General features: G+C 50.5%; 6 protein-coding genes across 6 annotated transcripts; 5 read left to right on the forward strand and 1 right to left on the reverse strand.

Annotated features, from left to right (window-relative positions):
* Positions 1 to 193: 193 nt before the first annotated feature.
* Positions 194 to 847, forward strand: Pdw03_0777 (Oxoglutarate/iron-dependent dioxygenase; the record flags this gene model as incomplete). Its single annotated transcript, XM_066099713.1, has 3 exons — positions 194 to 428; positions 473 to 543; positions 617 to 847. The coding sequence occupies 3 exons, from the start codon at positions 194 to 196 to the stop codon at positions 845 to 847; spliced, it is 537 nt and encodes a 178-aa protein (XP_065957440.1).
* Positions 848 to 1,314: 467 nt separating this feature from the next.
* On the forward strand, positions 1,315 to 2,163 carry Pdw03_0778 (DNA replication complex GINS protein; the record flags this gene model as incomplete). The annotated part of the gene is made up of 3 exons (XM_014675142.1): positions 1,315 to 1,389; positions 1,496 to 2,016; positions 2,070 to 2,163. 3 exons carry the CDS (start codon positions 1,315 to 1,317, stop codon positions 2,161 to 2,163), a joined length of 690 nt encoding a protein of 229 aa, XP_014530628.1.
* Positions 2,164 to 3,096: 933 nt separating this feature from the next.
* Pdw03_0779 (Sulfate transporter family protein) lies at positions 3,097 to 6,512 on the forward strand (the record flags this gene model as incomplete). The annotated part of the gene is made up of 4 exons (XM_014675143.2): positions 3,097 to 3,328; positions 3,406 to 4,749; positions 4,802 to 5,001; positions 5,052 to 6,512. 4 exons carry the CDS (start codon positions 3,097 to 3,099, stop codon positions 6,510 to 6,512), a joined length of 3,237 nt encoding a protein of 1,078 aa, XP_014530629.2.
* Positions 6,513 to 8,942: 2,430 nt separating this feature from the next.
* On the forward strand, positions 8,943 to 11,670 carry Pdw03_0780 (DNA repair protein, putative; the record flags this gene model as incomplete). Its single annotated transcript, XM_014675144.2, has 4 exons — positions 8,943 to 9,035; positions 9,106 to 9,542; positions 9,591 to 10,959; positions 11,014 to 11,670. 4 exons carry the CDS (start codon positions 8,943 to 8,945, stop codon positions 11,668 to 11,670), a joined length of 2,556 nt encoding a protein of 851 aa, XP_014530630.2.
* Positions 11,671 to 11,867: 197 nt separating this feature from the next.
* On the reverse strand, positions 11,868 to 12,532 carry Pdw03_0781 (ESCRT-II complex component (Vps25), putative; the record flags this gene model as incomplete). Its single annotated transcript, XM_014675145.2, has 2 exons — positions 11,868 to 11,980; positions 12,049 to 12,532. The coding sequence occupies 2 exons, from the start codon at positions 12,530 to 12,532 to the stop codon at positions 11,868 to 11,870; spliced, it is 597 nt and encodes a 198-aa protein (XP_014530631.2).
* Positions 12,533 to 12,748: 216 nt separating this feature from the next.
* Positions 12,749 to 13,990, forward strand: Pdw03_0782 (tRNA (guanine-N-7) methyltransferase, eukaryote; the record flags this gene model as incomplete). The annotated part of the gene is made up of 3 exons (XM_014675146.1): positions 12,749 to 12,915; positions 13,050 to 13,237; positions 13,326 to 13,990. 3 exons carry the CDS (start codon positions 12,749 to 12,751, stop codon positions 13,988 to 13,990), a joined length of 1,020 nt encoding a protein of 339 aa, XP_014530632.1.
* Between the last annotated feature and the right edge of the window lie 92 nt (positions 13,991 to 14,082).

The raw sequence follows: 14,082 nt of genomic DNA on the forward strand, positions 1-14,082 counted from the left end.
TGATTTAGGGCACTATAGAAATACATCGAAGAATGGTTTCTCTTCTCTCATTGGAGTACCCCAGTGTCTGACGTGTGAGGGGGTGTTAGGTCAGATACTTGCCCTTTTGTCCTTTCCAAGGTCTTGTCCTATACACTCACAGCTCAATTAATTTCTTGACCGTTACACTCCTATACTAGAACCTCAACGTGTCATGGCTTCCGCCAAGTCTCCCAACATTCCTGTCGTGGACTTTGCCGGCTGGAACACGGAGTCTAGTCGTCAGCGAATCGCGCAAGAAATTGTCGCTACCTGCAAACAATTGGGGTTTGTATACATCATCAACCATTTTACTGCCAGAGTCGATGTTAGACGAGGCATTCAAATGGTCAAAACTATTCTTCGAACTACCGCAAAGACGAGAAACTCAAAGCGCCCCATCCAGCGGGGTGGGCAGTTCACAGAGGGTACTCTTGACCCGGGCTAGAGAAAGTGTCACAGGCGATGAATACCGATGATGACCAGGAAAGGGTGGATCAGCTGAGGGAGATTATAGACTTCAAAGTGAGAACCCGCTATGTTTGTCCATGATCTCAGACCTCTCAGTCAGCACCAAGCTTATCTGTGTATCATTTAGAGCCTCATTGACCTGCCAGGGTTGGAAGTTGAAGATATCATATCACCGGGGACATTTATCTCTGCGATGTCCATCAAGAATGCTATTGTGATGAATGTGGGGGATCTTTTGCAGAGGTGGAGTAACGGTTCGGCACTCGGGTATGCTCTTGGTCTGTCCTCAACCGCTGAGTTGTATAGATCTTCTGAGATCTATCAGCCATCGAGTCACCTTGCCACCTCTTCCTGGTAGATTTGAAGGAGCTGATCGGATGACCCGTGGACGGTTCTCTATCCCGTATTTTATGTTGCTGGATCCTGACTCGGTGATTGAATGTTTTCGATCTGCCGGAGAAGGTCCTGCAAAGTAGGAGCCGATCACACCGGCTAAATACAACCAAATGAGGGCATCAACACAGTACCGATAGTCCTCTATATGAGCTCTTTTTTTTGGAATCGAAAATAATCCCATCGGTCACTTTTCCCTGATTTGTCTAGAAGTGAAGCCATTGTGCTCTTTCCAGATTGCCTTCCCCCCTCCTCTTTGGCTGCACTGCGTGGCACCTCAAATCTATACAGCACCTGACGTATACTTTCAATTCTACTGTACATCTCGTCTATCTCTTTAGTAGTTCATGAGCCTTTACCCAACCGGTGACTCCATACATGACCGTGCCGATCACTCCACCTGACTAAGAGCCAATCTTGGCGCTCGCCGAAATGGATCAAAGTCGCGTCCCTCACCAGGACCCCGACCGCGTGGCCACCATGTACGGCGAACTCGGCAACAAATTGGTACGTGGGCTATATATATTCTTCTTGCTCTTGGGCATTTCACCCAACGCCCAGTAGCCAAAGAAGAGAAAAAGCAACCCGCTGACCAACATCTTACCTGCGATAGGTCCAACACGCCAAACGTACCCAATCCCTCGCCCATCTACCCCCCTACCAAACGGAGATCGTGCGCGCAGTAACCCGCGAAGTCCGCGATCTCGACCGCGATGTCACCCGCCTCCTAGAGCCCTTCGAGGGCGCCTTCAACCCCTCGGCCGACCCAGCCATCGCCTGCGCGCTCCTCGTCGACCACCTGTGCATGCGCCGGAACAAGCGCTGTTTGCTCGCCTACCACCGCGTGCGCACAGAGAAGCTTGAGGAGTTGTGCTGGACGGGAGTCGATATCCTCGAGCAGCAGCAGCCGTCCGAGGACGGTGGGGCGGCTCAGCATACGGCTCTCGGGGCTAGTGGGCATAGCTCGCTAAGTCCCGAAGAGGAGGAGTATTTTCGCCAGTATGGGGATATGCTTGCTGCGTATAAGGGCCAGTGGACGGATGTTGATTTGACGGGAACGTTGGAGCCACCGAAGGATTTGTTTATTGACGTACGGGTGTTGAAGGATGCTGGTGAGATCCAGACGGAATATGGGTATGTTTTTCTTTCTGGTCTTGATTGGGATGGAGAGGCTAATCCGGACTCAGTGTGATCAACTTGACCAAGAACAGTCAGCTCTATGTTCGTCAAGGTGATGTGGAACGGCTGATTGCGCAGGGTTTCCTGGAGCGGTTGACCTGAAGTGAGTTGGAAAAATCCGGTTCCTTCGGGTTCTATACGAGTACAAGAAACATGAATTGGCGTTGGCTATCTACAATGGTTTTATGAAGGGACCATGTACTTTGAGATACCCCCGCCGTTAGCGTGCCTAGACCTAACGGCCAAAAATGATAATTTTCTGCATTGCAATAGTGTGACATGAGTCTGATTATGCATGACTGCTAGTTTGATCCAGGTGATTTTTTTGGGGGGTTCTCTCGAATGTGTGTTTTCCAGGGCTAGATTGGCCTATGGTACAAGATCGATCGAAGTGGAGCCTATGCAGTCTAGGTAACCACTTGAGGAGTGTTTTAGGGTAAATAGCAGCCACTTATCAGGTAGCTCATTGGCTCATGGCGTTGTGCAAGGATACATATCAAGGCTGAGGCTGCCGGCACAGTGCTATACAATGCCGATCATGCATTGTATAGCACTGTGCCCGACTATGAAGCTGCAGCAAGCTGCAGCTTCATTTTCGTGACGTGTTTTCAAAAGTCGAGTTAATCTGGAGTCGATGTGAAGAGACAACCTTGGAACCCGGAGATGTGTGTTTTATCCACATCGCTCCGGGCAGTTTTTCCCTGGTCTCACGCACAGACCATCTCCATCTGTATCAGTCCGGATGTGGTTTAGCTCAACTGTTAGGAGATAAGGGACGTTTAGTCAAAACCTCCGGTGCTTCGGGGGTTTTTTTCTATCTGGGCCCTCGTTGCTAATTCTTATTTGTATTTGATAATTTTCTCTTCCCGAGGTCTATACATATAATTCACTAAGCTCCCTTCCGTGCAATGCTTGTCTCGGTTGCGTCATCTGTTTGTCCAAACGGCTCCATGCGCTAGTGGCCCCGTTTATCTTCCGAATTTACCAACTTTTTCGGCCTTCGCCATCACTTGGTTGGACATTGCGTAAGAGACGATGGGGGGTTTGCAACCTCACGGCCGTCGCAACTCCCGCGCATCGGTGCTATCACGCAATCTGATGTTTGACCGCGACATCCATGGTAACGCCCCGTCAGAATCGCTGGTGGAACATGCAAACCTAGGCAGCCCGCCCGGTCCAATGGGAGCGGAATCATCCAGTTACAATGGATCGACAACGAGAACACCAAACCGTTCATTTTACCACCGGTCTTTCAACAGCAATATGGGTGGGTCATTGTGCACAAAGCATCGTGAGAGACACCGCGCGATTTTTTTTTTTGACTGACATTTCGACCTATCACAGACCCGGCTCATTATGCTTCGGACGGTCTCCGTGACCAGACCGCGGAACTCGCTACCTATGGCCTTTCGCTGAATAAAAAATCCCTCTTGAGGGACGGGCCTGGTCTACCCCCCAGCCTTGATATATTTCACGGCAGCCAGGATTCTGCAAGTTTCTCCCAGGATGAAGCTACAAGCTCTCATCCTACCGCGGGGGAGGGGTTGTTGGAGCCAGGATATGCCTCTATCGACCCTGCTTCAGCTTCAGGCTCTTCGGCCTTGACGGAGATGATTCGCCGTCCATTCACGGATACGGAGGAGGACCAGGTCATGCAACCCGGGGCTGAGGATATCTCCTCCCCACCATCATCGACGATCTATGACGAACCCGAACGAGACGATGAGCACATGTCGTTGCTATCTAAGTCACGATCCAAATCTACGCAAAATTATGGGAGTGCAGGCGACGCCGAGAACCAAAGGCCCGCTGTACAACGATCTCCACACTTGATTACGCAAGGAGTTTCAACTGTCGCCCACTATGCTCGAACCCTGTCGAACCCAAAGTCCTGGGACAGGCGAGTCATATGGAGGGAGGCTGTGGTGTACCCTGCCAGTCTGATTCCTGCCGTATTGCTAGGGCTACTTCTCAACATTCTTGATGCCTTATCCTATGGAATGATTTTATTCCCGCTGGGGGAGCCCCTGTTTGCTCACCTAGGAACTGACGGTATCTCAATGTTCTATGTCAGTACTATTATTTCCCAAGTGGTGTTCTCCTGTGGAGGCTCGATATTCAAAGGAGGAATAGGAAGTGAAATGATTGAAGTTGTACCCTTCTTCCACCAGATGGCTTTCACCATCATGAATTCCATCGGCAAGGACAACCCAAAATCAGTGATTGCGACGACCATCCTGGCCTTCTCGGTCAGTTCGATTCTCACCGGCTTGGTGTTCTTCTTAATGGGTGTCTGCGGGCTGGGCTCGCTCATTGGCTTCTTTCCCCGTCACATTCTCATCGGGTGCATCGGTGGTGTGGGCTACTTTCTTCTACAAACCGGAGTGGAGGTTTCAGCCCGGCTTCCTGGGTCTTTTGAGTACAACCTTCCCACGATCCAGAAGCTTTTCCACCTTGATACTTTCCCTCTTTGGATGATACCCCTTTTCCTTGCAATTGGCCTTCTTGTTATTAAACGATTTATTCGCTCAAACTTCCTTGTCGGTGGGTATTTCATTGCCGTTGCTGCGGTGTTTTACATTGTCATTGTAAGCGCCAGAATCTCCATGGGTGCTTTGCGCCAAAATGGATGGGTCTTTGCTGCTCCATCTTCGAACAACCCGTGGTATCATTTCTACTCTCTATATGGTGAGTCAATTAGCGGCAATGCATTGGGAGTTGCCTTGCTGATTCGGTACAGATCTCTCGGAAGTCAATTGGACTGCCTTTGGTGAGACCATCCCCGCCATGTTTGCGTTGACTTTCTTTGGTGTGCTTCATGTACCCATCAACGTACCTGCTCTCGGCATATCCACCGGCGAAGACAATCTCAGTGTTGATAGAGAGCTCATTGCACATGGCGTGACAAATGCACTTTCAGGATTCGTAGGAAGCATTCAGGTATGTGACCACCATTGATAGAGCTGTGGTCCATGAGCTGACGAAAGCAGAATTATCTTGTCTACACCAATAGTCTACTCTTCATTGCAAGTGGCGGGTCATCTCGATTGGCCGGTCTGATGTTGGCCGCCGCCACTGCAGGGATAATGGTCATTGGCCCAGTCATAATCGGCTATATTCCAATAATGGTTGTTGGTGCCTTGATTTTCTTGTTGGGCATTGAGCTTTTGCAGGAGGCATTGGTGGACACGTGGGGAAAGCTCACCCGGCTTGAATATTTAACCGTTGTCATCATCGTCGTTACGATGGGCGCTTGGGACTTCGTGGTTGGAATTTTTGTTGGTATCCTGTTGGCCTGCGTGAACTTTGTTGTCCAAACGTCCCGCAAGTCCGCCATTCGAGCAACATTCTCGGGCGAAATTTCCGGATCGACAGTCCGACGCCCTCCTATCCAGCAACAGTTTCTACGCGAGGCTGGCCAGCAAACCCTGATGATCAAGCTTGGTGGATATCTCTTCTTTGGAACCATCGTGAATGTCGAGAACACCATGCGTGGCCTGATCGAGGAAGAGGCTTTTGATCGGCGTCCCATTCGATTCCTCATTCTCGACTTTTCTCGGGTCTACGGACTCGACTTCTCAGCCGCAGAAGCGTTCACTCGCATCAACCGTGTTCTTCAAAAGCGCAACGTGCAGATAGCCATCTCTGGCTTGAATGTCGAGGGTGATGTAGGCAAGTCTCTACAAAACGTAGGACTTTTCGAGCCAGAGTCCGGCGTCCCCATCTTTGAAGACCTCAACTCAGCTCTTGAGTTCTGCGAGAACAACTACCTGAAAGTCTTCTACAGTCGCCAGGAAGCACTCTCCACACCCACCGATCCATCCGCGAGCTCCGAGCTCCTCCAAGTCCCCGCCTCAGTCCCCGTGCCCTCAGGACCTAAACCTCTCAACCTAGCCGACAACATCGTCAGCTCACCCCGCCGCCAATACCTGCAGCGCGTAGCAACCTCCACCATCCAAGCCCACGAAACCACAATGATGGCCTCTCCTGCCTGGTCCGCTATGCGCCAACCACTCCCCCTCCTCCTCCAAACCTTCCAAGGTCTCTCAACCGAAAACGAAGACTTTTGGTTCCCCGCCTGCGCCTACTTCTCCCGCGAATCCTACCCCGCTGGCACCGTCCTGTACCACGAAGGCGATGCCCCACGCGCCTTCTACCTCCTCGAGTCTGGCATGCTGCGCGCTGGCTACGACCTCCCGCAGGGCCGCTACTTCGAGCTCATTGTTGCTGGTCGACCGTGCGGCGAACTGCCTTTCTTCAGTGATACACGCCGCACGGCGACGGTCAAGGCTGAGCGCGATTGTGTGGCGTGGTGTTTGACAGGAGTGCAGTGGAAGGCGCTGCAGGATAAGGAGCCGCGCATTGCCCGGGAGCTGTTGACTGTTAGCTTGAAGTTGACGACTGAGCGCATGGATAGTATCACTTCGTATGTTTTAACGATGGCAGCTTGATTTTTCTTTCTGCGTTCATTTGTTCACTTTTTGCATCTAGCTTGGGGGTCGTCTGAGCGAGTTGTTGGGCCTTTTTTCTTTTTCTTTTGATGTTGATGATCCTAGAATTTTTGGTTTACATATTCATTCGTACATAGCAGCTGGAGCATATCTGCATACCGAATTTTTTTGCCATTGTTATAAGCTCGTCGCGAGTTTAGGCTCTCATGCGAGAGAGAGAGCCACCACCGTCCACATACAATTCAACAAATGAAATCCCAGTGGTAATTGATTGGACATAGAGAAGCTAACTTACGATCTCTTATTACCAGGTAACTAATTTGTAGGGAAAGGAAACCATGGGTTACAGTGAGCTCGCTAACTGTGAGAGAGAGATCAAGCAACGTGGGGAGCAAGGTTGTCCAAATTCCCCAAACCTGCGTAATTTCCAATGCCCAGGTATCACTCAGCCCAAGAAGCCCGTCAAGAGATTTTCGGTCCTTGCATTACCGAGGCCATCTCTACTGATAGGTCGTCGCTGGCGACTCACAGGTTGGCTCATCTGCTTCCAGTCCTAATACACAGCTATGCCATTACAGCTCCAAGATGCACCGAGACGTTCAATAGATATGTTGCGTGGATGTGATCGTTCTGCTTTCACAAAACGAGGGCCAAAGTAAGTGCTAGTTGACTCTGCATAGTAGCTTTGGTATTCGTCTGGGAGACGGTGCTGGGATATGATAGAGGGACTGTCCGTAGGAAAAACCACTGTAGTTCGAAATTCTTCTGCCATAAAAAAAAATGCTTCCTATTAAGCTATGGTATACGACTTGGACTTGAAGGCCAGAGACGCATTTTTTTTATTCTCTAAAACCATCCGAGCAAGCTCTGTGGGAACATAGAAGTTGATCACACTCATTCCTCCATCGAACACATAGGGAACTTGCCTAAACAAGATCTTTTCCCAACATTCTACTCTTTGTTTGCTACCGCTACATACAAAAAGTCTACAAAAGCCTCCCACGATTGCCAATACTTTGTCGTTGCTTACCATCGCTGTTATCTATACATCTTCCTCCTTTCACATCGTCTGAAAACCTCGTCCATCCATGAATCATCCGGACAGGATGGAGGCAGCTCGATCACAGTTCTCCAAAGCCGACTTTGTTCATCCGGATGTACTGGATGCGGAGGACCCACATCCAGTTTGAGGCTATGCACACGGTGACACTATGCCGACATAGGCAATCACATACTCAACCTTGATAGGGCCTATTCCAACTAAAACTCCGGATTGGGATTCATTCGGCGCCGAAATGGAGGTGTAACGAGGTGTCTACAGATGCTTGCTCTAGCTAGTCATTGGCCTCAAGTCCCTATGGTAACCGTGAATCGGGATGACACCTTCGTGCATCAGATGTGTCTCTCGAGTTTCTATTGGACCTAGGCTAATCAAAATAGTTGTGATATCTTGGTTGAAGACACTCGGATAGACGGGAGCAGTTTCCGCAACTGGCGCGCTTTTGTCCGTCATGATCTTATACAACATGCTGGTGCCAGTGTTGTACACCTCCCTACATAATCCGTTGCTTTGAACTCTGTCCATCTTGAGTATATGCTGATGGAGTATAGCCGACCCGCTATCATATCACCCGTCCACCAGGGAAAACACTGCTGAAGAAAACGCGATAACACGCTGGCTGTTGATGGGAGCCTGGCGTGCTGCCCTCTATGTCAAGGAACCTAAGCAGAAGGATATGACCGGTATCTCTGATCGGCTACAATTGTGATCCGTTGGAGGAAATTGCGCGGGTCTCTCCTGTAACTCCCCAGGGAGGGTTCATTAAGCCTACACTAATGACATGCTCTACCAGGCGTACTGGTGCCCAGTTAGCTGCCGAGTTCGGACCTCAATTTCACCGACCCGGGCACTCGGACGAGTCTCATGTATTCCAAGGCATCTGTAACGCTTGAACAATGATTCGGGACAACCTCGAACGGAAAAGAAAATAAATAGGGGTCTTTTTGCTTGCGTGTGCGTTAACCATGTCTATCAATTAACCATATGCCCCTGAAAAGTGAAAGGTTGATTCCTCTGAAGCTCAATTACCTTTAGTCTTTGAAGATACGGTGGGTTTAACGTGGTGTGAGGGCCCATCACATACATTGTGGCATTGTCCATACTCTCCCACCTCAATTGAGGGTCGCGTATATTAGAAAAAAAAACAAAAAACCAAGAGCCAAACTGTTCTCCAAAGTTGGATAGATCAAACTAGATCGATCTCAATTCTAATCCCCGCGCGCGGTTGTGCACGTGATCCGGCGTTTTTGACACGCGTGGGCGCGTCCCCCCGACTGCCTCATTTTGATCATTTAGATGTGACTCTCTTGGAGATTCTTCCAAATCAACAACCCGGTCTTCAATTGCACACTTAACCTCAAAATTTGGCCATGGCAGCTGAGAACGGAGAGTCTAAGCTCTTCGAGCAATGTTGTCTCTGTATTGTGTGCTCTAAGGATCTCTCGAGTGATACCGCGGAGCAGGTATGTGTTTTCCCGCCATTAGCACAGCTTGGACTAGACTGCTAAAATGAAAAAAAATTCAAATGCCCAGCTGGCAACAATCCTCGAACAAAATGGCGGCGAGCCTCTGATTGTCCAACCTGGTGCCGAGGTCCCCGACGTGGCCAAGTTCAGCCATTTGATTTCTACCACAATTGACTTCGAAGCCTACGATACTACCTGTGATGCATTAATCCCTGTGGTGAAGCCACAATGGGTGAATACTTCATTGACGAAGCGAAAATTGGCCAACCCCCGCCAATACAGTCCAGACCCGCGTCTGTTCATGAACGATGTGGTGGTTACATGCGGCGATATCCCCGAGGGAGACAAGGATGCAATCATAGGTGGGGTGGTCGCAAAAGGGGGCTTATACGCTCCAAGAGTCTCTCAGATGGTTACACACTTGGTCGATCTCACGGCCGATTCCGACAAGGCGCGCATTGTCCAGGCAAAGAAATTGAACGTGAAGATTGTTCTGCCGCATTGGTGAGTTGTATGGTACGACAGCCATTGACCCTAGCTGATTGAGGGCAGGTTTGACGACTGTCTTAAACTTGGTCGACGAATCGATGAACGTCCATATATACTTCCAGACCCAGAGATCTTGCGCGTGGGTCCTGATACGCCCATTCGATGGCAAGAGAATAAGGATTTGGTCGGTGCGTCGACAACAGACCCATCCAAGCTGCCCGAGCCTTCCATTTCGGCACATAAATCAGGTCAACGGAGTGTCTTCGAAGGGAAGTCTATTATGCTATCTCCAGATCTGGGCATTGGCTCGCACCTGCAGGAATCAATCAAAACTGTCCTCGAACAAGGTGGTGCCACAATGATATCAAATGTTGATGGGGCGGATATGTTAATTTGTCGCTTCCGAGAAGGATTTGCGTACCGCACGGCATCGCGACTGAACATAGACGTTGGAAATCTCGCATGGCTCTACCGCCTCATGACATTCAACACATATACTTCACCCCTCAGACGACTGCTGCACTACCCAGTTTCTCGCACTGGTATCCCCGGGTTTGAGGGCTTGAAGATCAGTTTGTCAAATTATGTTGGTGAAGCAAGAATCTACTTGGAGAACTTGATCGCAGCAGCAGGTGCAGAATGTACCAAAACCTTAAAGCAAGAAAATACTCATCTGATTACGGCACATGGCACCAGTGAGAAATGCAACGCGGCGAAGGAATGGGGCCTTGAAGTTATCAACCACCTGTGGTTGGAGGATAGTTATGCAAAATGGAAGCTACAGCCGTCATCAAACCCGCGCTACAGCCACTTCCCTCTGCGAACCAACCTCGGAGAAGTCGCAGGCCAGACTCGGCTCGATCGCAATGTTTTGGAAAAGGTCTTTTTCTCGTCCGGGGAAACCGTTGCTCAGAGCCCACGGCGCGCAATGCAGAGCAAGAACCAAAGTATGGTACCGGTGCAGCCTCCTGCCGAGAAGAAACGCAAAATTGATGAGGATGCCCCGGAATCTTCGCTCGGTACTCCGCGGGGCCCTGAGAAGGCACGCCGACCTATCCAAACACCCGCACGAACTCGAATCGTGTCCGAGGGCAAGGAAAACGAGACCCCGTCGTCCACCAGTAGCCGCAAGTCAAAAGAGGCGGCAACTGCCCGACTCCATGAGTATGCCCCGGACCTTGCCTTGTACGAGAAGGAAAGGAAGCGCGTGGGAGGTGTTGTCTACGGTGGCAGACGAAAGTCAGATGAAGACCGAGTCCAGGAGAACAAGAAGCGTGCCTCACTAGAAGCTGAGGATGAGAGCGATGGCGAGCCAGCAGTGGAAAATAAACGACCGAAAAAGTCTCGGCCGCCAATAGCTATGCACCTGTTGATTACTGGCTATCAGAGATGGGTGGGGAAAGGCAACGAGAAGAAGGAGGATGCAGAGAAGGTTTGTTTAGCTATTAAACATGATTTGCTCACGATCTACTGACACTTTCAACAGCGAGGCCTTCGAGATCTCGGTATTATGGTGGTCCAAGATGCTCGACGATGCACTCACTTAGCCGCACCGTCGATCTTGCGAACCACGAAATTTGTCAACGCACTTGCATATGCGCCGGTGATCGTGAGCACAGAATTCATCACCAGTTGTCTTAAAAAGGAAGAACTGCTTGACCCATCTGATTTCCCTCTGGAGGATAAAGAAGCCGAGAAGAAGTACAATTTTGACCTATCTTCTGTCACAAAAAACGCAAAGAAGAACAAGAACAAAATGTTGCAGGGCTATCGCATCTATTGCGTCGAGGACATTCGAGGCGGATTCGATGCATTCAAATCTATCGTTGAGACAAACGGAGGAGAGTGTATGCTTTTCCGTGGCCGTCTGGCCATAGCGAACCATTCTCGGCGGGAGGAGAGCGACGAGGAAAGCGAAGCAGAAGACGACAACCCTGCCAGCAAGGATGTCTTTCTTCTCAGTAGCGCAGGAGCTAACCACGGTCGAGTCTGGCCTCGATTCCGTCAATTGGCGTTTGATATCAAGAAAACTCCACGGATTGTCCGAGTTGACTGGCTTTTGGACATGGCCATGTCGCAGGAGACACGTGCCGCCGACGAATACGAGCTGACCGAGGAGATGATCGAGAAAATGGACCAGTAGACTGATACCAGGGTATTGAGTCCACACCCCTCATTCACCTTGAGCTTTCAACCCAGCATGGATTCTGTGCATTAGATTGGAGTATTGGCGATGTGATTTGACCTGTCTTTTGACTGCACATGAGAAGCGCTTTGTTTTTGTCACGAATAGCCACGATTTATCTCATAGAGAACTGCCAGCATCTCATCTTGAGCTCTTCAAAAGAACTTAACACCCTCTTGGCCCTCACCACCAAAAATTTGCGCCCTGCCCCTCTTGACCAAGACATTCAGCGAGCGCAGCATGACATCAGTATCCATGCCATGGAACTCTGTAGACGCGAATCAGTATACACCGTAGACACTATCTCTACATCCTCTAAATTCAGAGAAGTCTTACCCTGTGACATAGCCCCTTCCCCGTGAATCAACTCATAGACCGTCAGAACTGACCCCCTCTGTCCAGTACTCTCAACCCACTCAACCAAGACATCCGCCCACTCTTCAGGTCTCCTCCACCAAATCCACGCCACAGTCTTCGGCCCCTGCCCAGCGCCATTTAATAAAGTCACCGAAGACGACGCTCCTGCATCAGATATCCACTCCGCTCGCCGCCCACCGCCGTTTTCCTCTTCGCTCTTGGCCATCCAGTCGATGACTGCGCGGGCCTCACGTAAATCAAGGCGCTTGCGCAGGGCTGTGTTGTGGAAGAGCGGGGTTTCCACGGCGTCAATTAGGGAGAGGCGGTACTGACGATGATGTCGGCACCAGGACTGGATTAGAGAGGACCATTTCTCAAGCTGCGAGTGGCGGGTTGCTGTGTTTGGTTGCGGGGTGAAGAAGGGGGGAAAACTGTAGGTTGGTGGGAAGGGGAATGGGGGCATTGTTGTCATGTTGGAGATGACCAAAGAGTGAAGAGTAAAGATCAAATCGAACAGCTCAGATTGAAGTAAAAGAACGAGACAAGTCGAAGTAGAACGTCGAGACAAGAAGAGACACGCTGTGGAGTAAAAGGTGGGGCCGGATTTTCTCAGTTTCGACTTCGACCTCTTTTCGATTTCTCTCGACTTTCCCCTCTGCTTCCAAGATTGCTCTTCACAATGGCCACCCAAAACCCACCTGCGAAGCGCGTCAAGCGTGAAGAATACCGTCGCAAAGTACAGGCACAGCAGGAGTCCACAGATGGCTCCGTCATCAAGATGCCGCAGAAGAAATTCTTCCGCCAGCGCGCGCATGCGAATCCCTTCTCTGACCACCGGCTTGAGTAGTATGTATCCTCTTCTGCCAAGAACGTGTCGGACCATTTATCTGTGAAGACATCTGGGGCTCTCGAGGATGACTGGCGTCAATTTCTACGCATCCGATCACGAACAGATAGCTAACTGATTGATCCTCGCATAGCCCCATCAGCCCCGCGCATATGGACTGGTCATCCCATTATCCGGCATTCGTGGATCCAGATCCATCCAAAACGAATCTCAGCGGAGGGCGCAAGTTGACCAAGGAGGTCGAAGTTGTGGACATCGGATGTGGATTCGGCGGACTGATGGTTGGCCTGGCGCCATTGCTGCCAGAGACCCTGATGGTCGGTAAGTAGGGCGCAGTGAAATTCAACAACATTCTGATCCTTGGACCCGGCCGACTGAGCACCCATCAAACTAACCCACAAAACCACAGGCATGGAAATCCGCACCTCAGTGCTGGAATACCTCAGCTCTCGCATCCACGCCCTGCGCAGCCAACAACAACGCCTGAAGAACAAAGCTGCGAACGCATCATCAACCGAACCACAAGACAATTCGACGCAACCCGAAAGCACCGAATCAGCCCCTGCCCCAGTCCCAGCCAACGACGACGAGATCGGCACGGAGAAGCTCTTCCCAGGAAACTTCGAAAACATCACCGCAATCCGCAGCAACACAATGAAGTTCCTTCCCAACTTCTTCGGCCGCCACCAACTCTCCAAGATCTTCATCTGTTTCCCGGACCCTCACTTCAAGGCCCGAAAGCACAAGGCTCGAATTATCTCCGAGTCTCTGAACTCCGAGTATGCGTTTGTCCTGCGGCCTGGCGGTTTGCTGTACACCATTACCGATGTCGAGGAGTATCACCACTGGGTCCTGCGGCATTTCCTGCATGGCGAGCAACCGGAGGGTGCGCCAGCTCCTGCTGCGAGTAGCAAGGATCTGTTTGAGCGGGTTTCCGAGGAGGAGCTTGCTCTAGATCCTTGTGTGCGGGTTATGAAGTTTGAGACGGAGGAGTCAAAAAAAGTGACGAGAAATAAGGGCAACAAGTATGTTGCTGTTTTCAGACGCAAGGCTGATCCTGTGTGGCCTGCTTGAAAAGGAGTGGAGAGGATGAGATACCTACTTAGAAAGGAGAAGATGGAAAGTCCTTGGAGTCATTGATGTCAATGATGTGACGATGAGAGACA

This window comes from Penicillium digitatum, chromosome 4 (genome assembly GCF_016767815.1).
Source record: "Penicillium digitatum chromosome 4, complete sequence".
Classification (NCBI taxonomy): domain Eukaryota; kingdom Fungi; phylum Ascomycota; class Eurotiomycetes; order Eurotiales; family Aspergillaceae; genus Penicillium; species Penicillium digitatum.